This window comes from Atractosteus spatula, chromosome 7 (genome assembly GCF_055471065.1).
Source record: "Atractosteus spatula isolate fAtrSpa1 chromosome 7, fAtrSpa1.hap1, whole genome shotgun sequence".
Taxonomy (NCBI): Eukaryota; Metazoa; Chordata; class Actinopteri; order Semionotiformes; family Lepisosteidae; genus Atractosteus; species Atractosteus spatula.
In genome coordinates, this window is record NC_142712.1 from 38,857,965 (window position 1) to 38,885,944 (window position 27,980).

At 41.3% G+C, this 27,980-nt stretch overlaps 2 protein-coding genes across 4 annotated transcripts; one reads left to right on the top strand and one right to left on the bottom strand.

The window, feature by feature from the left end:
• LOC148830915 (glutathione S-transferase Mu 3-like) lies at positions 1–10,847 on the top strand. 2 transcript variants are annotated; one of them, XM_088920704.1, is made up of 8 exons: positions 1–259; positions 2,047–2,122; positions 2,982–3,046; positions 3,303–3,384; positions 4,118–4,215; positions 8,938–9,033; positions 9,425–9,535; positions 10,571–10,847. In XM_088920704.1, the coding sequence occupies exons 1-8, from the start codon at positions 224–226 to the stop codon at positions 10,664–10,666; spliced, it is 660 nt and encodes a 219-aa protein (XP_088776830.1). In that variant the 5' UTR covers positions 1–223; the 3' UTR covers positions 10,667–10,847. The 2 variants fall into 2 exon arrangements, with proteins under 2 accessions (XP_088776830.1, XP_088776831.1); XM_088920705.1 differs by lacking the exon at positions 1–259 and adding an exon at positions 2,686–2,827 and having other exon boundaries at positions 2,046–2,122.
• Positions 10,839–27,943, bottom strand: LOC148830916 (epidermal growth factor receptor kinase substrate 8-like protein 3). 2 transcript variants are annotated; one of them, XM_088920702.1, is made up of 20 exons: positions 27,822–27,943; positions 23,771–23,852; positions 22,826–22,896; positions 22,077–22,141; positions 21,716–21,874; positions 21,298–21,447; positions 21,098–21,174; positions 20,597–20,730; positions 19,744–19,844; positions 18,964–19,081; positions 18,219–18,298; positions 17,570–17,644; positions 16,820–16,968; positions 15,998–16,163; positions 15,473–15,504; positions 14,046–14,139; positions 13,431–13,544; positions 12,651–12,736; positions 12,110–12,242; positions 10,839–11,725 (listed from the first exon to the last, which is right to left on the bottom strand). In XM_088920702.1, the coding sequence occupies exons 2-20, from the start codon at positions 23,827–23,829 to the stop codon at positions 11,687–11,689; spliced, it is 1,902 nt and encodes a 633-aa protein (XP_088776828.1). In that variant the 5' UTR covers positions 23,830–23,852; positions 27,822–27,943; the 3' UTR covers positions 10,839–11,686. The 2 variants fall into 2 exon arrangements, with proteins under 2 accessions (XP_088776828.1, XP_088776829.1); XM_088920703.1 differs by lacking the exon at positions 22,826–22,896.
• Between the last annotated feature and the right edge of the window lie 37 nt (positions 27,944–27,980).

The window sequence follows — 27,980 nt, forward strand, 5'->3', positions numbered from 1 at the left end:
TATAGCAACTCCCCTTCGCTCTTATTCAGTCACGGGCTATTAAAATCAGCTTTCTTCTTTTGAAATATCCTACTCTTAGTAGTCTAGGCTGTGATTGGGCCACATTTCCTCTGACACCAGTCACGCAACTTTCACAGAAAGCAGAGCAGGTTCGGTTTGGAGTGGGAGTTAGTGTGTTGTTACAGTACATACTGGCAACCTTTATCAACAGAGCGAGTGCAAGATGTCCATGCTACTAGCTTATTGGGATATCAGAGGGGTAAGAGAAACACTTATTGTCTTCTTGTTATCATTAAATGCATGCTAGAATTGCTCGCTGTGTATTATTTCGCACTTCCTGCCTCAGATACCCTGTGCTATTGCACAATTCGAACAAGAGATTCTTTTGTTTGATCTGAGCTCTTTAGGCCCGCGACTGTCCACAACTTTCATCCATTTTCTAACCTTTTCTACTATAGGTTAGCGGAGGAGCCGGAGTCTGACCCGATGTCGTATCCAATTCATTATCCCCGTGAAATCTACAAGCATGTTTTTTCCAAATACCGTCTAGTTGATTTACAGTAGTACGACATTAAATCGGGGAGAACTTTGAAAATCTGCACCGCCGAAACGGACCGACGGTGGTCGTGTGTGAGATAATGACATTTTAAAAACCAAAATGGGCAGAACGAATACTGACTGCTGTATTTACTACTGTATCTGTACCGACTACAGGAGAACTGAGCGTGTTTTTATATGTACAGTAGTATAATAATTGCTTCTGGTATATTCTTTAGGTTCAATTATCCGTTTTCTGTATTTGTTTTGTATTACGTTCACGGTTACAAAACACTTCAGTATTGTTTGTAATCGTTGTACTTTTTGGTTTGCAGATAGTCGATCATCTAATGTATCATACCCTTTTAAGGGTTTGAGACCCAAAGAGTAGAATTAACAGTGCACATCATCTGATTTTTATACAGGTTAAGGTCCGCTTGTAAAAGCCTTACTTTACGTATGATTCCGCGGAAATACTGTAGGTAATGTTGTCAAGAAAGCCGTTGAACTTTTGTTACGGAACGTTTCAGAAACTGTATAGATACAAAAGATCTGATTGATAGATAACTTTGGATGATTACTTTAACTGGCCAGGCTTGACATGCTCCTATGGTCTACAGTCAAGGTAGACGAACAGCTGATTCAAGCTGAAAATCTAAAATGGGGATTTAGCACACATGCGAAGACTCGCAGCCAGGAGAAGCTGAAAAACGTGTCGAGTCGAGTGCCTAATCGCATCACTTTGATTAAGATACCGATGGCGCGCGCATGGTCCAATCTAAAAAAAACACTATCGTTCGTCTTTTAAAAAAATCGAAGTATTTTTACACATGTGATCAATAGCTAATAAAGGTTTTTTTTTTAACATAACCAGCTACTAAGTTGGAAAAACATCTGAAAACAGTTAATATATCCTGCTATACGTGCGTGCTATACAGTATGTGCTTATCATTGCCCTTAGCCACTGCTTTAGTAGACCAATTGTATCTAAGCATGAATTCCTCATAGGTTCGGGTTTATTTTAGTTCAAGGTGCCCCGCCTTCCCCCTCACACCCCAGGGTGTTTGAACTGTCCTCTGCCCATCTGAAGAGCTTTTACTTTCTGCTGCTACCTAGGCTGTAGGGGCAGGATAGTTAAGCTACCCCATGTCAAACAAAAATAAGTTTCAGCGAAGTTGTAGGTCTTTTTTCCTGACGAATTGAATCTGAAGCTTAGAAGTGTTCGATGCAACAAGCTGCCCAGCCAGCCCAGTGGCTGAAGCTGATACTTTGGCTTAATTTGAGAAACAGCTGGATTAACTGCTAACAAACGAACAGGCCAGATGGGCCCAATGGCCTCCTCTCGTCTGTCAGCTTTCTTGTGTTCCAAGCTTGCATGGTTTGAAAAAAACCGCCAGGGGAATTAATAAATGAGGTGCTTGAGGGTCCTCCTGAAACACCTGTGTGAGTAAAAGTGCCGAGACTTTTATTTAAGAGGTGTTTTCACTGCTCTGTATTTCATTCTCGCAGCTGGCTCAGCCCATTCGCCTCCTGCTGGAGTACACTGGCACCAAATATGAAGAGAAGTTCTACTCCTGTGGAGAAGGTAATGACAAGGTTATCTCATCCAGAAGGATTCTTTGAAAATATTGTTTCCCCTTTTTGTTTTGCATTATGTAAGGTATGAAAGGGGAAGCTGGAAAGAAATTATTTTTTTAAATGTTTGTTTAAAAGAGGTTTTTATGCGTGGCAGCTGAGGGAGTGAACGTCGCATTGGCAGAAACTCGAAGTGGGCCGTGATTTTGCCTGTCTTTCACAAGACGGTGCACAAGAGGGACCAGTGACCTGCTTACACAGTGCGGCACTGGTGTTACTGGAATCCTCCTGGTAATAAGAGCTTCACCTTAACCCAGGGGATCTGAGACACAGCCCCTGGGGGAGCCCAGTGTCTTCTGGGTTTTGTTCCACCTCTCTCAGTTGCATAGCTTGTCTAATTTGTTAATTAACAGCCCAAATAATATGTCTATCCAGGCCTAAAGATGCTTTATACAGTAAGTATATGTACATTTACGGAATGCATTTTGTTCAGTAATGAACAAGACCCTTAAGAAATATCCAGTTTCCAGTTATTTAATATAATTAGGTTAATTGTTTAATGTCTACTCTAAGGTTGGACCAAAAACCAGAAGAGACAAGGGCCTGCGGGAGTTGAGTTTGATACCTCTGCCTTAGCCACAGAGACCACAAGCAAGCTAGAGAAGCTGGTGTTTTCTTCAACACTGTGGGGAGAAAGCAGAGATGCTAAGATCAGGTGAAACGTGCAGGGACAGCACCACTGCTCGGGCTGAGCCTGCTGGCTCGTTTACAGAACACTTGTTAGTGCACATTGGCTGAGGGTGTGAGGAGAGGCACCTGTGCACAAGGAAATATTTTAATTACCTCTCTGCCCTTCCTCTGCTTCTCAGCTCCTGACTATGACAAGAGCTGCTGGTTTGGGGAGAAGGAGAAGCTGGGAATGGACTTCCCTAATGTAAGTAGTCCTGTATGCATGTTTTCGCATACGCATATCTGCCTTGAGTTTCTTCGATTTAGTGAGAGCTGTAGCAGTATGGTATATCTAGGAATCGTTATTGAGGCAGATTCTGTCAGTTCTATCAGGAAAACAGATGATTGAGATCCTCAGATTAATTGGCTTCTAGTAATCAATTGCACAGGCTGGGCTGAATGGCCTCCTTTTGTTTTTATAAACATGTTATAATTCTCTCTTTCTGTGCCTTCTTGCTCAGCTCCCTTACCTGATTGATGGCGACAGGAAGATCACGCAGAGCAATGCCATCATTAGGTACATCGCCCGCAAGCACAATCTGTGTAAGTACCTCTCCCCCTGGCAGGTACTGTAGCGATCTCTGCAAGCAGTTGTGTGAGGTGACTGGTGGAGGAAGGCCATCTTTCTCGCACCATGCTGTTTGATTCCATGTGCATCTACAAAATGAAAGTGAACCTGGAGCTGTGATTGTGAGTTACGTGTCATAAATGAATGTCCCTGAAATGAAGAAGCAAAGAAGTCTTAATGTTAAAACAAAGAATTTATTGCACTGCGTGTATTGTCATAACCTGGCCAGATAGTGCAAGCCTGTCAAGCCTGGATTTGTTAGAGTTTTAAATCTTAATATCAGCATTGTTTAATAATAGCAATACAGCTCAGTAGCATCCATGTTTGATCCACGTTAGCTCATTGAGCCAGAGCTTGTCCTGGTTTCCATTATGTTAAACGTGTGACTCCCCACTGGATGGGAAGCCAGATTACCCCCAGCTGGTCCCCACTGGGACTGGGGCAACTGGAGTAAAGTACCTCGCTGAAGGTACAACAGCAGTATCAGCAGCAGCATCAACTTGAAGCCACAACCTGTCAGTCATGAGACTCGCCCTCAACACTACGATGCCTCCAAACCACAGCAGCTAAGGATACCTAAACCACACTTGCAGGTTGATGTATGCTACCTGCCTGCACCCTGGCTTTTAAGACCACCCGTGCATGTGGTTTGGATACAGGGCACCATGAATTCTGCACTGAGAGCTGTGTCTCTGCTTCGGCTTTCAGGTGGTGAGACAGAAGACGAGATAGTTCGAGTGGACATTCTGGAAAACCAGGCGATGGACTTCCGCAACGACTTTGTCATCCTCTGCTACAGAGACTATGTGAGTAACGGTGATAAGTGCAATTATAGTATTAAAGTAGCGGTAAATTTCACCAGGCTTTAACCTGCAACTGCAACATTAGACCCATAATCTAAAGACTGGAGGCAAGTCCACCAAGCATCAAACATATGACCTTATTTATAACCTCTGGGCTCTAGGCTCCTGAAGGGAGGGATAGGGGTTCAAATGCCAGGTGGGCTACTGCTGTTATACCTTGAGGAAAAAGTGCTTAGATAAGACGGGTAACTGTAACCTCTGTGTTGCTTTGGTCAACCAAATCATGTCCTGATGCAGAGCTACCCCTGTAATGTAAGGCTGATGGCAGAATGTCACAAAGCATCACGCACATGGTGGAGATGTAAGAGAAGTTCAGGAGGAAGGTTAGATCCTAATCTCACTCACTTCTGCTCGCTGGTGTACAGTATATAGGATTCACCCCTGAGACTTCCCGTAGTGCATCTCTCTCATACCCCTCCTGCCACCACATCTGTACACCTGCAGCACCCTGGCTCAGTCCTCGCAGTAGTGAAGGGGGGTGGCTGGGCAGCCTCACTCTTCTTTCAGTGCTGCCAGTACCTTCAGCCAGGTGAGCTACTCCAAATACAGGCTGTACAGATGCAGCCATTCAAAACGAGCAGGCAATACCGCATTATTTTGCGGTGCGCTTTACGCAGTCTACCGCGAGTTACCGTAAATTCTCGTATAGTACCTCAAGTAAAATAATAGTATCCGGAATTTCCGCAAGGTGGAGCTAATAAAGCTCAACCTCTCATGTTTGAGCTGTCGCCATCAAAGTCTTTAACGAAGATATTACTAATAGTATTAATAATGAATGACCTTGGACAAGCTGTAAACTCAAAGTATTGCCCTGGTCCACATTCTTTTTTTCATCGACCATCTTTGTAAAAGTAACACCACAGCATTTCGCAATCACGCATTTGTTTCCAATCATGCAAAGTACAGTAATTTTTGAGAATCTTATGCCTTTCACATGCTCATAAAAGAGATTGATTTAGGAACATAAACATATTACTGTATGCAAACTGTACTGTATACAGTATGTATATGTATATTTAATGTCTTTACTGTGCCTGTTTAAGTATTGAATATTTATATGGAATTTTATCACTGAAGGGAAATCTTAGTAACTGAGCATAAAAAGAATAGGAGCATACTGTAACCCGTGTGAAGCCCATAAACGATATTAATTTTGGAACATAAACATACAGTATATGGCTGGTCTCAGTACTTTAAAGAAAACATACACACCAGTATTCCATTTCTGCCTAAACATTTTAAGCATCGAAGTCTTTAACTAACGTGATACCGGAGTCAACAAGCATACTTTTAGAGTTTGATTAAAAGGGAATATAATATGGAATCGCGTATCTAAAGAAATTAATAACGATATAATTATATTCATGTACCGCAACACAAGAATAGTACACGCTGTACGATGTCCGTTGATAATGTTTGTAGGGCTTTTTCAACACTCCTCATGTGACCTTGCCGGTGGCGCTGTGGGTTAGGTTCCTGGCTCCCACATCACACGTTGGGTGTTTGAATCCAGCGGGAGCCATGACTTTTTTTTTTAACAAACATTTCTTTGAAAAAATAAAACATTTCCCTGGATCAGAGATTAAATAAAACTTCACTCGCACCAAACAAATTTATATTTCTAAATATCACAACATGATCAAATTTAAGTCATTTTAATAACAATGAATAGTCACCTATGCGTTACAATATAAACATTTATATTGATTTAAATCGCGTTTAAATCGCCTTTATTTAAAACCCATAAATAAAGCTGATACTGTTTAGACTTTTAATTATTTAAAACTGTATTACAGCAGCACAATGCACAATGCAACGTAAATCGCTATCTTTGTCTTCTGCGTAATAATGTTCACCTCTCTGTCCAGCAAATTAACAATAGTAATAATAATGAACTTTATTGTATATGGCGCCTTTAAAGGTGGCTCCTCAAAGCGCTTTACAGGATAAAAACAATAACAACAATACTGTTAGGCTGAGCAAGCAATTTTTTTTTAAAGAAATACAAAATGAGATATAATGATGTGTTCCGGCTTAGACATTAACGAAGAGCATAACACGGGGGCGGCGTAGTGGTCGGCTCTGGCTTTCCCATCTACTGTATACCGATGCACTGCAAATACAACCCCCCTTTCTGCGGGAGTGCTGGCTGTGACGAATTAAACCGGTTTCACAGGTATTTTCAAAGTAGAAGGGGGCGAGATTTCCAGCGAAAGACACCTCCTCCCCTCCAAAACCCAGTAAGTACAGTACTTACCGGTTTACAGTACAGTACCGGTTTAATTCCATATTAAATTCCATATTAATTCCATATTTAATTCCTTCACTTCTGCATAAGCTTTCTGGAGGAACAGTGGATGGGATGCGGCTCTTTCTGGGAATACTGCAAATTCACAGGTGCCTGACTTGATGGAATTCACATTATCATATTCACATATCACCCCCCCCCCCCTCTCTCTCTCTCTCTCTCTCTCTCTCTCTCGCTTGCCCTCCCCCCTGTGTATTGTCTGTTTAGGGCAAGCGAGAGAGTGTGCTGTCCTTTGACAAAACAAGGCTCGCCAGATAATGTGATTCGAAACCTGTTTTTCTAGCTTTTAAAGTCGTGCGATGTGTAAGCTATCATTATATCTTACATATGAAAAATACATAATATAGCTCCCAAACAAACGCAAACGTGTTTTTAATAAAATGCTTTTATTCACTCATAATCTGACAATTTCAGGAAGACTAAGGAAGGACTAAGGAAATTGTCATCTGTTGTTGAAGCTCTGTGAGCTCGGTGACTTTGAGACCACTTGTTATCCCAGGTTGTTTGAATCGCCACAATTCAAATAGAGAAAAAAGAGCTGACTGACAAGATTTAAGATGTGGCTGTCAATGTTGGATTAAAAAAAACACGTTGCCCGACGTTAGTTGCATTGCTTGAAAAATAATTTTATTTCGAGAGACTGGATAAGTAATTCAAGTGTTTTTTAACTTCCTAAAAAACAAGTAATAATTTAAAAATATGTGCAAAAGTTTTATGATATGTCGCTGTCGTGAATGTCTGTGGAGTGTATCTTATTTGCCTGTCCTGGCTGTGCTCTCTCACTCGCCCTCCCCCCCCCTCTCAATTCAATTCAAGGTGCTTTATTAGCATGACAGATTGGTACAATCAGTGTTGGGTATTTACTTTGTAATCTGTGGTCCTTTTAACTGTTTTTACATCTACTGTATTGCTTTGAGATGCCACTTTTAAAGGTGATATATAAAATCAAGGCTTTAACTTGCTTTAACTCCGCAAGTCTGAGTTCTTGTGTCCATCCTATCCGAAGTATTACAATATGTATCTTTATAGCAGGTGGTGTACAGCTTTTTAGTATAGATTATACTTTTCTAAAATGTATTTAAAAAATAAAAACGATTACAATCTAATCTTTCCACGTTTGATCCCAAGATCCCAAGAAAAATAAATCTAAATGGGGAGAAAGCTATGCTGAAAGTTTATTAAGATACTTAGAAGACAAAGATATCAATTTATGTTGCATTTGTCTGATTGTGAATCAAAAAACACATATATTTAAACACGCGTTTGCGATTTAAATCAAAACGCAATTTAAATCAATATAAATGTTTATATTGTAACTCATAGGTGACTATTCATTGTTATTAAAATGACTTAAATTCGATCATGTTGTGATATTTAGAAATATAAATTTGTTTGGTGCGAGTGAAGTTTTATTTAATCTCTGACCCAGGGAAACGTTTTATTTTTTCAAAGAAATGTTTGTTAAAAAAAAAAGGTCACGGCTCCCGCTGGATTCGAACACCCAACGTGTGATGTGGGAGTCAGGAACCTAACCCACAGCGCCACCGGCAAGGTCACATGAGGAGTGTTGAAAAAGCCCTACAAACATTATCAACAGATGTCGTACGGCGTGTACTATTCTTGTGTTGCGGTACATGAATATAATTATATCGTTATTAATTTCTTTAGATACGCGATTCCATATTATATTCCCTTTTAATCAAATTCTAAAAGTATGCTTGTTGACTCCAGTATCACGTTAGTTAAAGACTTCGATGCTTAAAATGTTTAGGGAGAAATGGAATACTGGTGTGTATGTTTTCTTTAAAGTACCGAGACCAGCCATATACTGTATGTTTATGTTCCAAAATTAATATTGTTTATGGGCTTCACACGCGTTACAGTATGCTCCTATTCTTTTTATGCTCAGCTACTAAGATTTCCCTTCAGTGGTAAAATTCCATATAAATATTCAATACTAAAACTGGCACAGTAAAGACATTTAAATCTTTCTACGACCGATTAACGCACCATGAGTGCCCCTGTCGGTCAACCAATCACGTACCGCGGTATTTTGCCTCATCGCGCGTCACGATGCGCGAGGCCATAGCCAGTTACCCCCGGTACGTGTCTGTACTGCGCACTTTGAATGGCTGCATCTGTATATCTCGTCTCTCTTGCATCTGTTAGGTTCTAGCCAAACTGCTGATATAATAATTATAACTAGTCATTGAGACCAGTTAATCATTAATGGTTTTCATCCCCTGATGCCTCAGATTAGTGTGACTCAGGCAGGGGATGTGAATGTCCACTTTCTCCCTGTGCGTGGCAAACATTTCTGAACAAGCTTCTTCTTTTTGCTCATTGAACTCTTGCAGGATAACCAGAAGTCTGCATACCTGGAGAAGCTGCCAAGTGTCCTGAAGCAGTTCTCCAACTTCATGGGAGAGAGGAAGTGGTTCGCAGGAGATAAGGTTGGGGAAAAATGAACTCTGAAAATGAACAGATACTGTGGGCTACTCATAACTGATCTTAATGTGGACATGGGTAACCAGACTTACTTGCTCTGTTTGATACCACAGAGAGTAAATTGTAGTCTAATTCTGTTTTCCTTCTATGGTGACATTTTTTGTGTTCCTACCCAAGTGCATTTAGAAGTGAATAGACAACTGATATGCAATTGTGTGGGTCAGCACATTTTCATCTATAATACCTCCTTGAGATAGAATCCAGCTGGCTTTTCTGACAAGCTATACAAACTTTATTTAAAAATAAGTTGAATGCTGCTCCTACAGAATGCTAGATCGTTATATGAAGCACTAAATGCAAACATGAGTGAAACTTTAGCTGTTCTCTCTCTGACAGATCACTTTTGTCGACTTCATCATGTACGAGCTGTTGGACCAGCACCGAATGTTTGAACCCAAGTGTCTCGATGATTTCAAGAATCTGAAGGAGTTCCTTGACAGGTTTGAGGTGAGTGTCTGTTCTTTTGTTCCCTGGTGAATCAGTGGAAAGGAAAGGTGGCTTTTTGTTTGGGTAAAAAGCAGCATGTTAAAATGTCAAATGTCTGCAATGCCAGCATACTGCATTATTTTATTGTGTAAATATGTCCCATTTTTCTGAAACTCTAGGACATGACATTTTGTGAAAACAGATTATTGTTAATCACTGAACAGTACTGTTAATCCATTCAGGCTTGCATATTCTCTACTGAGATTTTGTTTACTAGCCCCATTCTTGAATCTTGCAGTATAGCCATTAGTAAATGGGTGTTAACAGATCTGTTGTTTTAATTAAAATACCTCTTGAAATTTAGTTTTATATTGAACAGCATTTTCTAGCTGGTGTGTCAACACAGTGGTGTGCCATCAGTAAAAAACAGGTCAGACAAGAAGAGATAAAATGAAACCTCTCTAATCTGAGTGCCAAAAACCAAACCATGTTCTGTACTGGTGCTCTTCCCTGAGCTCTCACTGACTTGAGCCTGAGCCAGGTTAGTGGCAGAGCACTGCCAGAGGAAAGGTTGGAATTAGTTGCTCCTGTGACTTAATGGGAGCCCGCACGCTTGCAGTGACATCAGTGAGCTGCACTGACTCCTGTGAGACTGAGGTATTTGTAAAGCGTCAAAAAATTAATGGCTCTGATGAGGGGCATCATTTCAGAGGAGTCCTGTCCCCCACTCCCATTCTCCCCATGTACTGTATGAGCAGCAGGCAAGATGTTAATAACCAGTTGTTGAACTTAATTACAGGACCAAGTAAAGGTTAAGTTCTTGCTCAAAAATAAAAGGGAAAAACAGTGATTTGGCTGTAGAGCCTTCTTTAGGTATGAGAAGGCACTTGAGCAAGGTTCTACAGCTGCCATTTTCTCCTTTTTACTTTTAAGCATGGAATTAATCTTGTTATTTTGCAGCCAATTCAAAGTGCTGACCCACTCAAACCTCTTCCAGCTCATTACAATATGGGCAAGGCTACCTCCTGCTAACAGGTTTGTGTGCTTCTCTGGCAGGCGCTGGAGAAGATTGGGGCCTACATGAAATCAAAGAATTTCATCAAAACCCCCATAAATAACAAGATGGCAAAGTGGGGATACAAGAAGGAATGAAGTAAAGGATTTGTGGAAATCCAATACAGGAAAATACAGCACTTCAAAATATTTTTGGAAACATGTGTCTTAGAACAAGGAGAATTGTCAGTTTACATTTTCTCTAACTGACCTAACAAAAACAAGGACTGAGTTAGTGATAACCACCTATGTTTTCTATAATAAAGGCAACTTTTAAAAGTTAAGGATGTGATTACTTTATTGCTCTATAAATACATGCGATTAATAAGTTAGAACTTTGTAAAGTTTTTACATTTCTAGGCAGGATAGTTAACAGCTCTGAAATACAGGAAGGATGCATGCAGATTATTTTTTAAAATATAATAATTTATCTTTGCACTTGGTATAGCAATGTAGCGCTCTTATCAATTAGTAATTAAACTTGTGTAAGTTTTTAAAAGTGTGTGATCACAGTGGAGGGCTTTTTTATTGGAATTGATTAATGGTTTATCTTCACAACACTTTTAATAAATGACAAACTCGTTTCGTAAGAATGCCATTTTTTCAGAAAGGGCAATTTATGTACATTGTTTATGTATTTGGTTCATATAAACATTTAAAATGGTTGTTACAGTAATTAAATTACTGAATTTTTCATGCCATTGATATATTAGAATCACTAAGTCATTAACAAGAGAAATGTGTTTTCAGCAGCACATTCTACATACCACTCTAATCAGAAGTGCACTGGGATATCATGCAAACATACACCACTTCAACTTTATATTTTTCTTCTCATTTAACACAAACTCCTACTTCATTGTTGTATATGTGTTCCCAGACATTTCTAACTGAGATCCACATGTACATCAATGAGTCCAACATGTAGAAGAGAAGCTAGTGGGCCCACCGGGGTATAATGCAGTGCAGAACTACCAGCACTACCAATGAACCAGTTTTACAAAAATGACTTTTAGTTTTTGAAGGGGACGGGGGACTTTGATGGTGACAAACAGGATTGTGAGTGCACAGACAACCTGTATCTAAGAGTTTCACAGCTCAGCCGTAGTCTCTCCATGCTCAGCGATAGTATGGGTCTTGTCCACTTTCACTGGCAAGCTATGAAAACAAAATACAATTAAGCCATCAGAGAGTTGACATGAAATCCATATTAAAGGCTCCTTTCATTCAGTGCCGAGAAGTGTCAGGAGTTTGCAGTGACCATAAATGATTATAATTTTGGAACTTCATTGCACTTTGTATGTTTTTTCATAAAGTCCATTTTTCTTTTCTGAATGCTGAAGGATTCATGTATTTGTGGCCCTTTAATTTAAATTCCTAACAGATTAAACAGTCAGGGTTGCGGTGTGCCACTGTGCTGGAGACCTGCAATTCATTAAATCAAACCCTGAATGGTGTGGACTTTGTACAGTGATGAGTATAGCTCTCACTGGCCCACAGTGGTGTGTGTGTGTTGGGGGGGGGATTGTTTAAGGAACTCACTGCCAGTGAAGACTTGACAGCCTGCAGCTGGAAGAAGACCCTTCCACCTTCCTCTGGACAAACCGACTTCAGCTCGTCACGCGTCATTCCCAGGAGCAGAGACCCACTGAGCACGCCCAGACAGCGCACTGTTCTGCAGACACACACACACAGCTTTCTGGTGAGAAACTGTACCACCTTCTTCTTGGTCATCGTGGCGTACTGAAACTCAAGTAGACGGTTGGATTTTGTAATTAGCTCTGCCTGAAAAAATGTGATGCACTTCATCTACATCTTGCATGGAATATTTGCATTTCACTGAATAAAACATCTTCAGTGAGCATTCATGTAGCTAAATTTATCTTTAGCTGAGAAAATACATTTGAGATTAATGGTGATGGCATTTACTGAAGGGAATAACCAGTTTCAATACATTTAATTCTTGCATGCAACTGTTAGACATAAGGTATGCATGGTTTGTTAACAATTACACCAGAAACAGTCACAACATAGAAGCGAGAATCCATGAACTGAGCAGGGGTATATATCTACTAGGACTTACATTTTGGAAAAGCCCTTGTATTCCAGCCAGGCTTTCACTTCCTGAGGCTTAGAAGTCTTGTTCAGACTTGGAGGATTCAGCACATCCTAGGAAAGGAAGAAGGGAGGGGGGTGTTGAAGACATTAAACTTTCAGTTAGCATGTTCCCCTCCCTTTGCGATAAGCTTCGCTGTCCCCATGTCCCTCCACCCACCCTTATCTCTGAAGACTGCCCCACTCTAGAATCCAGAGTGCTGATGCCCAACAGTGAGAATGACATGCAAATCCACAAAGTTATACACAGCTGGAGAGATGGTTTGTGAGCTGCACTAATATAAACTAGTGATTAGCCTTTGAGGTACTTTCTGAACAATGGTTAAAGACTTGGAGCAGAAAGAAATGCTTATTTTAGTCAACGTGTAATTTTGAGACCAGGGATGATGAAACCAGAAAGCTCTGTCTCAGTAATTGGTTATCAGTAGAGCATACAGTATGCAATTGAACTGGAAATATTGAAAATTTCACATGAAGCATTCAGCTTGCTGTAACAAAATATATTATTTTGCATTTAGGAAGGAAGGAAAGGGAAAGCGCTCTCTACCTCATGCAGACAATATGTGAAAGTGTGCAGTCCAGTACGAGGTTGGTACAGTTTTATAAAGTTTACTTTGTCACAAGGTTGTATTTTTACTTTTAAAATGTAATGTGCTGTTTTATGGTTAAAGCAGAGTAAAGTGTAGTCAAGTACATCAAGCCAGGAAAATGCCATGTAACTCTGGGGAAGTATTCTGACACATCTCACCTGGTACTCAGCCTGCGGATTCTCCTCCATGGTCTCCAGAACGTTGTGTGGCACAAAGCCTTCTTCCTCTCGGATATTGCGCACCTTCCACCACTGCCTGGAGCCATCCAGCACCTGCACGCACCAGAGACAGACACACACAGCCCCCCCAACACAGATATCAGACAGATCCTTCACAAAAGCACACAGACCCCCAACAAAGATGTCAGACAGACAGATCCTCATACAAATACACACGCGGACATGAAAACACAAGACAAATATGTGAACCCATAGATGGATGTCAAACAGCCAGAGACACAGAGGTATACAAACACACCAGATAGACTCACACAAATGCATAGAGGCACCAAAGAAATAGGCACACATGCAAGCAATTCAGTGAATCAGTGCATGCCGACAAGATGGACTACTGAACGCGTGTACAGACTGATCAGTGCACATGTACACATACACAAGAAGGGTTAGTGCACGCACATACTGTACAGTACAGATAGATCAGTGCAGGTGCACACATACACAACATGGATTATGCATGCACATGCAGACAGATTTGTGCACTGGTACACATACACAAGATGGGTTAGTGCACATATTGACAAGATTTTGGCACACCTGCACTATATCCCCTTTCATGATGCTCAGCTCCTGGTTGTTCCTGGCCATGAAATCATACATCACACGCATGTAACGAGGGTTCTCATTGGAGCTGTGACACAGAAACAGACATTGTAAAGACGTTTACATTGGAAAGATTAAACTTAGCAATGCACAGACAGACTGCAGGAAACCTCTCATGCCTTTAAGCAAAAGCTTTAGGACGTTGGAATGAACAGGCTCTTTAGCACAGAACAGAGAAGAGACATTTTGACATCAAACAGAGTGGTGCAGGATGCCAAAGTCTCACAAGTGATAACCTCTGAAAAGTAATTGAAATAAAAAACAGTAAAAATAGACATTTTGGAAAATCTTTTGAAACAGACAGATGCAAATGATCTGTACAAAGATCAGGAAGACACTGATGAAGTATTACATCTATGAACTGTATGTGCTTATTTTGTATTTGATAGAAGACATATTTCTGAGAAATCTGACAATAAAGTATTATCATATCATATTTCTCCCCCAAACACTAATAAAATTAGTTTTGAAACAATTACATCAGAGTTCCTCAATCCAGTTCCCTGAGAGCCATAAACCCGTTTCCCAGTCCTGGTCTTTGACCCCTCCTCTATCTTCTGGTTTTCATTCCAACCCTGCAAACTTTGATAGTTTAGATCATCAAGCCCTTATATCAAACTGTTTGCTTGTGATTTTTGAAACAGTTTCTGCTCTTAAATAGTAGAATAAGGTTAGAAATTAGCTCCTGGTTTCACCTCTCCTGTCTCTCAGGTTTATTGTTTCAGTGATATTTAAACATTATTTTATTTATAAAGGTCGAATTGCGAGCTCTGTTGGATTGAAAAGGAAAACAGTCAGGAAAGGACTGTGAAATCCTTTTCCAAGAACAAAGAAGCAGGTTTCTGCTTTAAGTGGTGGACCAGAAGATGGTGTGCTTGCATGAAGCAGCCAGAACTTCCAAACCGTTGCCCAGGTATGTTGACTGGGGACACTGTGCTGTAGGAGATGCTGTCATTCAGGTCCTGACCACTTAGTCATTAAAGATCCCAGGGCACAGTTAATGGCTAAACTCCACTCTGGGCTGACTTGCACAATCTGGCCTCCCGAACGTTTTCCCCGTCATCTAATTGCTGAAGCCATTTCTCACTTCTCCATCGGATCTGCTGCACACTGAGCACAGTTGGGCAGCTGGGGGAGAATGGCTGCTGTGTGTCACCCAGGTGTGGGAGTGTGGGGTGAAGTGGATGCAAAGTTGTTTCTCAAGACAATTTGGTACAATCTGAACATAAAAAAACAAAGCTTGTAAGGCTCGTAATTAATCTGTATGACAATCTGTATACACATGTGGCCACTGACCAGGGATTTGAAAGAGTGCATAAGAGATAGTTTTCGTTTTATGTACGATTCTGGTTTTACATTACCGTGTCTGGGGACTGCTCCAGGGTTCTGGATTCTGCAGGGGGAAAACACAAAAAGGAATACTGTGATTACATATACATTATAAATACATAGATATAGATTCACAGATGTGTGTTTATCCAAAGTGATTTACAATGCTAGTCCAGTCAACATGCAAAAATACTGTAACTGTAGCATAAAATACCAATAAAACTACAGAAGACAGTAAACAGTTTTAGTTAACAGTGTTAAACAGTTGCACAATACTAAGGAGTTTCAGTATTGCGTGACAGAAAGGACGTTCTAACATGACAGCATGGTCAGTAACTGAGGGCTAGTTTTGGGTCTCTAGAAAAAAGTATATCCTGAACTTTTATGTTTTTATGTTATTTTTATGTCGGCATTTCTGAAAAGTGTGTAAGAATAAGAGTGAATGACAAGATAGGACAGACTTTTCTGAAAATGTAAAAGCTTTTGAAAAGATATGAACTAAGGCCTTATCTTTTCGGTATCAGACGGCTTTATTTCCGAGGCTGTCGCATGTCTACCTGTTCAGGCGTAAACATATTCTCCCTCTCTGGTACGTCCCGTCGACTCTCCTGCCTCATGCTGGCGCGGTTTGCTGTGGGTGGCATCACTGGAGTTGGTGGTTGCCAGCCATCAGAGAACTCGGGGATATAGGGAGGGATGTTATTGCCATCTGGCCACTGCGATCTGAAATAAAGGGGCGGATATGATCCCTTGTTAGCATTAGACAACGATGGCATAACACCCTCTTCCATCCCAGTACAGCCCAGGTCCAGCCTTGCTTAGCTTCAGACTTCTGACAAGATCAGACTACAAGCTGGTGACACTGCTGTTAAGTTCAGGTGGGTAGCTGCGTCAGCATGCGTAGGCTGCAAAGGAACAAGTAATAGGTTTATTCCATGCTGAAAAAAAGAAGAAAGAAAACACAACGTTTCGGCTGCGGAGCCTGAAGAAGTTGTAAATATCACTGTTGTAAATAGCACTTGAGGGAGAGGCCCAGATGGCATATATAGAGACAGGTGCTTAAATCCTTATAGATCTCAATGGAGTGTTTTTGAAACGGGGACCATAAGGAATGGAGTCTCTGAAAACACTGTTTTCTTCCAAAGCATCTACTGATGTAACATAGGTGATGCCACACTGGGGACTCAGTATGTCTTGACCACAATAGCCCCCAAACCAGGCTTGTTTTAAGACCTGAAACCCTAACCTTCCCACCCCCCATGCTGAAACTGCACAGGAACACGATCACAGAAGCAAGTAGTGCAAGGCGCTCCACTGGCACGCTTCAACAAAAAGCTGAGACACAACAGATCGGCCAAAGAATGCAAAAAGCGCTTCACCTGGGCACATTCCAGGCATCACCCAGCGAGCGCCATAGCTGGTCCTCCTCAGGACTGACCACCTGCCTCAGCAGCTGGATGGCTGGTGGCGTGAGCAGGGGGATGAGGACGGAAGGCGGAAGGTCTCTCCAGGGGCAATTAGATGTAAGCTGAGAAGGTGGGGAGAGAGCAGATAGTCCACTGGTCTGGGTACCTCCACATGCTTGAAGTCCCATAATGATTAAGCTGTCTTTTCTTTATTATATCTACTCACTCGGGACTTAATGAAAATCTGATCAAAGTGCACTTGATAGACAGAAAGCAGCCATCACAATTTAACAACGCAAACATCTGTGAACCTACTGTGGTTGTACAAACAAAAATATTCTCATAAAATGTCCCACCAAACTGCTTAGTAACCCCAGGGGTCTGCTAGAATATGCCCCTCTCTCATGAGCCTTAATACATCTCTGAAAAGACGTCTCATACACGTAACAAGGAGAGGGGGGGGGTTTTCCCAATCCAGATGTTTCGTGAAGGAAACAAGGGTTATCAGCTTCAACAAGTTATCTGGGTAGCGTGTTCCAGACTCCCACAGCCCATTATTCTCAAAAAAACTGCTGCTTCTTCTTCTTCTTCATTTTTAACGCTCTTCCCCTTTTGTGGAGAAATGACATTTGGCACACATAAGCACACAAATAGCAACCATAACCGAACCTGCTGCACTTTCTCCTGAGCAGAAATAGGTGAGAAAATTAGAGCGATACTCACAAAACCCAAAGCTGAGAAGAGGATATGGACAAAGTCAGGTGCACTGGGGTTGTGGATTTTGCCATTCAGCTTCCCCTATAGGCAGAGAAGGGCAGATGGGTTTTATTAGCAGAATATTGCTGACATGTATTATGAAAGGAGCACATAGGATGAAACAGTTTCATCTGCAAGGGATTACAGCTCATCCTCCTTTTCTCTGAAGACAAACGTCTGCCCTTTACAGGCTGAGTACGACACTGTGCATCATTACAGTTACAATAAACCACTGATGAAATCCAAATGATCACATTGCCTCTTGCAATACAGTTAACAAATCATGAGCAGACGCATGGTATGTTGTTGAGAGTGATGTTAATAGAATGCTTACACAACATTTTCTAATAGTTCACTCTGCATTATTATAGATCACACTTAAAACGCTTAAACTGGAAGTTGTGCTCTAAATTTTAAATGCAAACTATAATGCATTTTTGGGCTACCACAATTTATATTGATTCTCAACAGCCCTTACCAGCTGAAAGTTTGACAGTAAATACACATGATATTCATTTTTGCACTTTCCCATTCTTGCTTTCCTTCACTGTGCTTTACAAGGGTTCGTATTATACATCATAAGGCACAAGATACCAGATGTTGATTTATACTGTACCAGGAGATTGAATCCATATTTGATTTTCTGCATACAGGAGGCGAACTCCCCTGTCGATGGTAATCCCTGTACAGGAGCATCTGCAGAGAGCGAACACGCAGAGTCTCCACTGAATGTCTCATACAGTTTGGGACAGGTGCTGCTATACTGCTTTTTCCCAGGTTGATTAAATGGAATTTACTTACTGAAAAAACCTTTGTAGATTCGGAAAAGCTCCAAAGCCAGGCTATTGAAATCTTAGACTAATCTTCGAGTGAAGATTGCAAGATTTTACAAACATCGAGGCAGCAGCGTAGGGTAGTTGTTAGGGTTCTGGACTCTTTAAACTGGAAACTGCTGAGTTCAAACAAACATTGTTGTACTATGGAGCAACTTCTCTCAGACTGCTCAAATGTACAAACGGGTCTTCATTCTTACTGCTCGTACGTCAGGTTCTCAGTTAACTTACCTTGTCTATTATTCCTTGTGAAATAAAGGAGTATTTTTAAAAAAGAGATCAAAAGATCCAGAATACACTAAGTTTACTTTGTGATGAAAATGCCTATTTGCCAATTGCGGTGAAAATGAACACTAATATGCAATTATATATTCTCTTTTACAGAAAAGTAGGTGGGACATTTGAAACTTTGTTCAGTAATATAAGGAGATAAATAGAATAAATTATATTTGGGCAGCAGACATCTTTTAAAAAAGAAAAATAAAGTGCAGGGAAACAGTTTCATGGTTCATCTTTTTTTAGACTCACTTTTTTTACTTTTATTTTTTTTGTTCTTTTTCTTCTCCTTCCCTGGAGTCTGTGCCACCACTGCCCCCACTTGGCCAATAAAGAGTTCCACATCGTTCAGCACGTGGTTCAGGATCTCCTAGACATGCACACACACGCATGAAGCCCAGACATTTTATTTTCTCTGTACACACCTCTGTCCAGGGGAGAGACGGCAGTAGATTCAGTTTGTGGCCGCCTCATACTGTAGGTGCACTTTTGTATTTCTGCTACAGTCACTAAAACAGTTTGCTGAAATCTGGTAGAAGTGCACCAAGCATTTTAGGGAATATGACAGAGACTGACAGTATCCTCTCCATTTTCATGTAGGATGAACACTAGAATATACAGTAACAAGCCTTAATGAAGAAGAAAATGGACCATTTAACTCACATTCATTTTCTCAAGCACAAAGAACAGTAACTCTCTGAAAGCATCTAGCTTTGTTATGAAAGATCATGCTGTCCCTAGTCACACAATGTGGTTACAGCAGCCTTCAGATGAACTTGCTGTTTGCTGTTTTATTCACAATTGTGAAAGCTCTTTTTAAGGCAATCAAGGAATACAAGAACCTTGCACTCTTTTGATCTACTTTTTTGCATTAATTTTCCAGTCACTTCACTTTATCATCTGTTGATGTATTTCCTATGCTTTTGACTAGACAGTGCTTTAAAATCTATATATCTATTTTTTATTTATTGTTAGCAGCAGGGGATGATGGGCCAAATGGCTTCCTCTAATCGTTACAGTGTGAGTACTGACCACGTTCCTCTCTAACTCAGCTTGCTGCAGGTCTGGGGGCTCCTCTGGCATATACTGGGGTTCCTCCTGGGGCGTGAATTGTTGGGAGTAGTTGTCCTCCTCTGGGAGAGACACAGAGAATTGAAGCAATCACTCCGTATCTCTCACACGGCCAGTGACGCACAAGTCATCACATTGTACTTGCACACTTGAGCACACAAACACAACCAAAACGTCTGCAGCATTTCCCCATATATTGTGCAATTTCAGTCACTCCACAAAATGCAAAACAAAGCCTTGTTGTTTAAATTGTAGCAACTATTCCACTTTCCTTTCCTCCCTAGAATTTTATTTCAGCTACTTTGGGGTCAGTGTTGTAGCAGTGCTACTCCAGACAGGGGAAGTTCGTGATAAAAGAGCCCTGCCCCTACAAAACCCATACATAGAGGGCACTCCAAGGCAGAACTGAACCAGAACCCATGAAGTTACAGCACCACCCACCAGTCACTGTCAAGGTGTTACACATACTGATTAGTAAATACTCGTTTTCATTTGTCGATGCCTCTTACTCTTAGGAAATGTTTATGAGTTTTAAGCCTCAATTTTCCATATGGTCAAACTGACTGTATATGTCATTTCCTAAGAGTACAGCAGTTGGCCCACTGGTTTGCCAATTATAAAGATATTGATGTCCATCATGTTCATCTGCTGAACACCACAGAATGGGTAAAGTAGAACAATCGGGTTTATCTTATGTTATCCTTTCTTGTGGTCTGGGTTTCACAGCTCTCTGGATCCTTCCGCAAAAAGGGCCTAAACAGCCTGTCATTACTTCAAACAGTGATTAGACTGGGACTCATTTAGACGGACCCACCATAATCTGGAGTGGTCCACTGTGACGAGTGTGGTTCTGGTCCAGACCACCTGTCCACGGGAGGCAGCAGGGGAGGCGGCTTGTTGCGTTGTTGCCTCGGGCCCTGCTGGCCAATGATGTTCTCCAGATTGTCCCTGAGAGAGATGAGGGGGCAGAGGTAGACACTGAAAACAGCACTGACCAGTGAAAGATCTTCCAAGCTCATATGATGGGCTAGTTAACTTACATGAAGGAGATTTTCCCTGAGGAAAATTCCCATAACCTTCAGCATTTGCCCAACAAGATAAAAAATTGTATTCATTGGATTTCTCCTTTCAATAACCGTGCAGTATTTTATGAGTTTTACACTAACATGGGTACTTTCAGAATAATGCCTGTGCATTTATTTCTGCAACAGAAAGCTCTTAAATATCTTGCTGTGTGTGCAGTTCCTGTCGTCACAGTGCATACACTGAAAGGCAGAATTCGTTTCTGGACACAGTGTGGCCTTCTCAGCCTTACCGGAGATTGTCCTGTTTCCCTGTTTCCTCTCTCCTCTGGTCGATAGCCTTGTCCAAGTCTGCCCTGACATGCTCTGCCTGCAGGGGACACACAGTGAGAAACAGGGAGCAGAGAGAGCTCTGTACATAGCACAGAGTTCTGCCTTGACAAAGGGACAGAGCACCCAGGTTTAGGTCTCAATGTCCAGAAGGCATCCTCACCCCCATTTCCTCGCACTGGAAGAGGAAGACGCTGGTCCGACTCTTGTTGCGCTCCCGCACGGTGATGGTCAGGATGGAGTCGTACACACAGCTGTGCAGCACGGCCTTGACCTCCACTATGGCACTGAGGGGGAAGGACTCCAGCTCCTCCTGGAGTAGACAAAGAGAGGAAAAGAGGCTGACATTCAACCAAAGCAGTGGCTCAAAGGTGAAATTCATTTCTAACCCACAGTACCATATGATCCATGTAAGTGGAGGAGGCTCAGCTCTGGTTCGTCTGGGAGAAGTACCAGTTATTCCTCCCAGTTTCTCAGGCCTGGCCACTGCACAGGTGCACTAGACATCAGTGACCATGAGGGCAGGGACACCTCGAACATCCAGAAGCCAGCAGAATGACCTCCCTGGCCCCTCTCCTCACCTTGGTCTCGATGTCGGTGAGCTGCAGGCTGCTCCCCTGCACCTCCAGGAGCATGTCCTGACCCCAGACCCGCCCCTGGGCATCCAGCTGCTTGAGCTGGGAGATGCAGTCGTCGACGGTGTGCACCTCCCTGTTGTCCAGCTCGCTCGTGAACAGGTGCTGCAGGAGGAGGGAAAGAGGGAGGCCTGAGCTCTTGGAGGACCCAGCGGGCAGACTGGCAAACCAATTTTGCTGTAATTTTTTGTCTTCAGACCTGATTATAAGAGATTTTTGTAACATGAATTGAAATTAAACAGCTCTGAATCTGGAAGTATTTTCTTCCACATGGGATGGGCTAGTGAAGCTACTTTTCAGACTGTACCTCCACCCGGAACTGGAAGTTGTCTGGTTGTCTGGTTATTGCCTCTGCATACTCCTTCCTCTGCTCTGTAAGCGAAAGAGAAGAAGACCTGATCTACAAAGGCCAGGTTTTTCGATATGACATCTCTTTGATATGAAACTTGCCTTGACAGGTAAAGGGATGAGCTCAAGAATTATTAACTTTAGATCTCCTGCAGCTAGAACTCAGTGAGTACCATAAACCAAGATTACAACAAAAACAACCTTGCCCGACCCAATTCCACTATTCTAGGAACAGACCTTCATGATTCGTGAAATACTGGTGACAAATGACACCAGGACAAAATAACTTAAATTTACTGCATGTCCAAGGCCTGTCACCCCAATTCAGTTGTGAAAAGGCCTAATTGTTTTCTGTAAAAATAGGAGCAAATGGCCTTGTAGAGACCTTGCTGGAAAGAACTGCCCATAAAAGCGAGGCTATCCTCGCTGTCTGGTCCCTCAATAAATGAATCTGCTCGGCTACAGGGTGTATTTGGTCTGCATTATCAACTAGGTATATACTGTATCTATGATATCTTCAGGACAGCTGCTCTATGGATGTGACTGCCATTCCAGCCTCAGAATATTCTGGAACACAGTGTGTATTTACAATACAGATGAAAAATGCTTAAATCTACCATTAGAGTTTCTCTTGTGAGTACTGGGATGATTTTTGAACATTTCCACCCTGATTCACGAAGTGCACGAGCAGCAGCTGGCTGTACTCACTGTAAATGGCCTTGGCACTGGGGCGTGACAGGCTGGACCTCTCTGACGAGGGCTCATCACGAGGGAACCCACTGTGGAGCACAGACACAGCTGGGTCAGTGACCTGCGTGTGGAAATTAGCCACGTGCCTGCTACTTGGTGAATTGTCGATCAAGAGATTATCAGAAAACAACTCCACAACAGAGGAGAAGGAAGAGGGGTACAGGCAGCACAGTTGGGTAGTAGCTCCGACAGGAGTAGAGGTGTGTCCCTCACTGACAGCATCGCAGTGCAAGTGTCCAGGAGGTCACAGGAGTCACCCAAGTGAGCTCTGGCCATCCAGTCCCACCCGACCTTTGGCTGAGAGCTGCCACTTGGAGAATCCCAATCCCAATCTAATAGCATTATGATCCAGGCTCGAACTCATGACTGTAGACTTGAACCTGTGCTCAAGCAAGAAGCTTTCCAGCTTGAGCCAGTCAGGAGGCACCACAGTGCATTTTCATGGGAACTTTTGTTCTAGAAATTTGCACAGTGCTCTGGGATGCCCTGGCATGAAAGGTATTTTGCAAGGCATAACGTTAAATTTTTATAGTGTTGTTCATCTCCAGCAAAGCCATTATGGTTGGGGTTTCTACACAGCCTGTCCACTACACAGGGGGCTGGCCAGTTCTAGTCTGTGGGGACCTGGTAAATTATCAGGTCAAGTCTTGGAGTAGGGAAATTTGCAACCTGTTTATTCATCTGTGCCACATATGTCATTTAAATCAGGAGAGGCTAGTTCATGTACTGTATTTGATGGTCATACTGTTGGTTGCTTAGTGTGGATTTTCTGTACCAGAGTGAATAAAACAACATTTTTCATGTGTTTAGAAACTGATGATCAATGGTCAAACACAAACAGGTCCAGAACTGCCCCTTTCCACTCCCCACAAGCACTGCACCAAGACCACACCCTTGACTTACTTGGACAGGAAAGGCCCCTCATAGTCCCTGGAGTCAAACAGGCTGTTGTTTCTGTACATCCTGAGGTGTGAGCAGCAAGGATCTGAAACACAGGAATCAGCTGATTTACTCACGGCATTGAGAAACACACACCTGTAAGAACAGTCACATTCGAGAGGCATTTTGGCCCATCTAGACGGTTTGGTAGTGATCTGAGGTTCTCATCTAGCTTGTTTTTGAAAGAAGCCAGAGTGTGGGCTTCAACAACATGGCTGAGTAGCTTGTTCCAGACCTTCACCCCCCTTTGTGACTTCTGTCCTGATTGCAGGATCTCATCCAGATGTTCTTTAAGTGGGACCTGGGCACTGATTTGATCCCCAAACCCACAACCCAAGAAACTGCACAAAGCACAGTGACAGAACATTGTGCAGAGAGATACTGCAGGCGCTGTAGGCCTTTTCATTCCCCATGAATATAATGAATTTCTGACAATTTTGCCAGAGCTGAGGCAGGATACACCCACACCCTACACATCCACATCTGTCCCCTGGATTCTTCAAAAGTGAACAAGCGAAATATAAAAAGGATTTACAATGCTGAAATATTCCTAAAGGTTTAAACCTTTTGACTGTGGCACACAGAAATATTACTATATTAATATGTTCATTTATATTAATGCTACAGTCTGTCTTTTTAGACAACACTAATTGCTTCACAGAATTTAGGCAATAAATACGATAGCAAAAGATCTCTGGCAGCAGTTGAACTGTAGGATGCAGTCATGTTGATCAACTCACCGTGTTACTTTAATTGGCTAATGGAGTGCATAACGAATGTGAATCTAATTTGATCCTGCAGCCTTAGGATTATTTTCCATCTCAAACATTAGTTGACAGAAAGGGCACTGATTGAATGGCATTTCAGCCCATGTTCAATTGATAAAGTTAGCTAAATATTTATTATGAGTGGTGCCCAACTTTCTCTTCAGCCAAAGTAAATATTTCCTCAACTATCTCCCAGTCCTGAGCACGCCAAGTAAACATTATTGGAACCCTTCAACTACTTTAAATAAAAGAAAATCTTTATCTATCCGTTATCAGAAAGCTGTTTATTCCAGGTAAAGGTATACAGTTTTCTAACAACAGATAATTTAAAAAAAAATGAATGACCAGAGGGGAGTTTAACTGTTCCACAAAGTGAGTTTATATAAGATTAAGCCTCACTGGCCCTTATTCCTTTATCAAAACTTCAATATATCTTGATCAATGAAGCATATGAAACAATGAACTTGAGACAGAAACAGGGAGAATATCGTTAATAAGACAGATCAGAATATCTAAGCAAAAGAAAATCAGAATCTTTTCTCCATTCTGTTTTTGGCTGGTAAAAGGATTAGCCATCACATTGATACAGTAACGCACTGTTACTCGTTACACCCCAGTCATTAGTTAATCTTTCATTTCTACATTATCGCAGACAACAAAGCCCTGAAGACGAGCACAGATAAATTGACTGGAGGCAACACCTGACTCATCTATACAGCCTGTATCCTGACATTTTCCACTTTCTCACATTTCCTGTATTATCTCTTATCCAAGTCAGTACTATCCGTACTAACCTCCTTGTGTTTCAGATATGTCACAGGAAAATACAAGTGATAACAGAATGTAACACCTATTTCATTAACTCTTTCCTGGATTGTCATGGTATAATGTGATGTACAGAATAGATGGTTTTGTATTCACTCAGCATAATTTGAATGAGTTTTGCCCCCACTTTCATTCTAGTGTACAAAAATAATATGAATGGGAAAAATTATGTCAAGCCCAAAAGGATTTTTAAAAACAATGCCTAAAAATTCAATAATTGATCATCTGGAAAACAAAATGGCAATGACATTTTACTTACCTTTCAGGAATTATAGACACTGACCATTCCTAGAGGATATTCCTAGAGGACATTTTGAAGTGAAGTTGACTTTACATACACAAATACCCAATATTAAAAAAACTTACTGATTGAAAAAATCTCCAACATGCTTTCTCATAAGTAAATCACAGATACGCAATAATGTGAAACACCCGATTTAAAATTCATCTACACATTAACTACAAGCAATGCTGTGTTAGAGGAACTACAGAACCACAGACAGGATTTTTTGATTTATTACTTCTAATCCTGGACTTCCAACAGGACAAAACTTCAGGCTACTTATCTTTGTCATCTCACAAGCCATCCATACATTTTCTTTATCCAATACAGAGTGGAGCCAGGGCCTATCCTGGTAAGCAATGGGGATAAGGCAGGATACACCCTGAATGGGATGCCGCTCCATGACAGGGCACACACAGACATGCACACACTCACAGCTGGGACAGTTTTCCCAGAAGCCAATCAACCTATTAATACTGTATGTCTTTGGACTGGGGGAGGACACCAGAGCACCTGGAAGAATCCCACATGAACATGGGGAGAACGTACAAACCGCACACAGATAGAATCCTGGGAATTTAGTGAGACCCCAGTGCTGAGAGGCAGCAATGCTAGCCACTGCGCCACCATGCTGCCCCAGTTCACAATCTCACTAGCTAATTTATTTTACATAGAAAACCCAGGCCATTTGCAAACCAGCAGTGAGCATCATCTGCTGGGTGAAGTTTTGATTTGGACCCAGTCGAAATGGTTTTCCTCAAGTTGTCACTAAACTAAAAAAAGTACAATAAGCCTAGGCCCTCCGACTTTAGTAGCATTCCAGATTTTTAAAGTCAACTATTATTTTCTTGTCGTTTTTAGCGTCTAGGTAGATATTCTAGATAATTAGAATGTTAATGAAGGCAATGCATTCATTGAAGTTTAGTCTCTGTGGGCTGTGCGGAACAGATCTGTATTGCATTACGACTTCATATGCGTTAATATGGCGTTAGATTGCAATGCACATACACAAAGGATAGTATTGCAGAAAGTTAAAACATCTTGAATTTTAAAGATGTTCATTTAGTTCAAACAAAATGTTAGCAATTGCACTTCATGCTCTGTTTAACCTCTGAATATCACAGTAGCAGATCCCTGAATGCTGCCCTATGTCCTTCAGGTCATAAAAAGACTAGATTCTTTCCACGAAGGAATACAGGACATAACATTTTGAATGAAACTACACTCATACAATCAGAAGTAATGACTCACTAACATCTGGAAAGAGCTCCTGCACACAATCATTGGGTGTGCTCTCCATTTAGCATGTGTGCCCATCCCCTAATCCCTATAGAAGATGGCTAGATAAGACAGTTTCTGAGAATCCCTCAAGATTTCTATGCCAAACTCGGGCAAAAAATCTCACCTATCAGGATTTTTGATTACGTCCATGGAACATATCTTAAATAAGGAATAGCCTGACATCACAAACTATAAATGATTCAGATTTTTTTCAGAATAATTGATAGTGTCAGAAATACTTAGATATTAACTCACTAACATCAAATTATCATATTTGACAACACATGGAAGTCAACAAATTTCCCGAAAGATGAATACAGGATGTTCTTTCAGGCTTTTAGCTGCTAGAGCTTGGAACTCAATTATTTATGTTCATGATCACAAGATACGGTTAGTTAGACATTAAAGTCACTGTTATTTCCTGGTGCTGACCAGTGCAAAAAGATTACCGTACTTAAACCTCATTTAAAACTCCTATTTTGAAAATTCACTATAATCTACTGAAAGCTCTAAAGGCAACTTTTTCTATTTTAACCAGCTTAAGGTGTTATGTAAAATTTTATACACACATCTGTATGTGTATACAATCATATATAATTCTCTCCTTTTATGGTCTGAAGACAAAGATACTCTTAATACTAAAGAAGTCTCATTTCAAAGTATTTACAGTACACAACTCTGATTCCTTCCTATATTGAACTTTCACATCAGTCACAATTTCTACCACATAACATATAGCCTCCCATTTCTCATGATTAATAATTGTGGTATTTCCTTGTTGAACTAATTGCACAGCCGACCTCTAAATCTTTTACTTTACTCCAGATCAACACATTCCCACGTTATACGAAAACATTACCTTTTTTCTTCTTTGTTTTTTCCCTTTTGTCTCACTTGGCAGTTTTCAAATCCACAACGTTCCCCGTGTGTGTAATCCAGACATCATAAGGTTTTTCTTTCCATTAAACACAGCTACCAGGAGAAAGATTTTCTGCTCACAAAGCTGGGTTAAAGTCCA

Coding starts and splice junctions, on each gene's coding strand:
- LOC148830915 (XM_088920704.1), top strand. CDS start 224: ATGTCCATGCTACTAGCTTATTGGGATATCAGAGGG. Junction 3,385..4,117: donor CGCCCGCAAGCACAATCTGT/GTAAGTACCTCT, acceptor TTCGGCTTTCAG/GTGGTGAGACAGAAGACGAG. Junction 9,034..9,424: donor AGTGGTTCGCAGGAGATAAG/GTTGGGGAAAAA, acceptor TCTCTCTGACAG/ATCACTTTTGTCGACTTCAT.
- LOC148830916 (XM_088920702.1), bottom strand. CDS start 23,829: ATGTACAGAAACAACAGCCTGTTTGACTCCAGGGACTATGAGGGGCCT. Junction 22,897..23,770: donor GAGGGGCCTTTCCTGTCCAA/GTAAGTCAAGGG, acceptor TGTGCTCCACAG/TGGGTTCCCTCGTGATGAGC. Junction 16,164..16,819: donor GATGCCTGGAATGTGCCCAG/GTGAAGCGCTTT, acceptor CCTTTATTTCAG/ATCGCAGTGGCCAGATGGCA.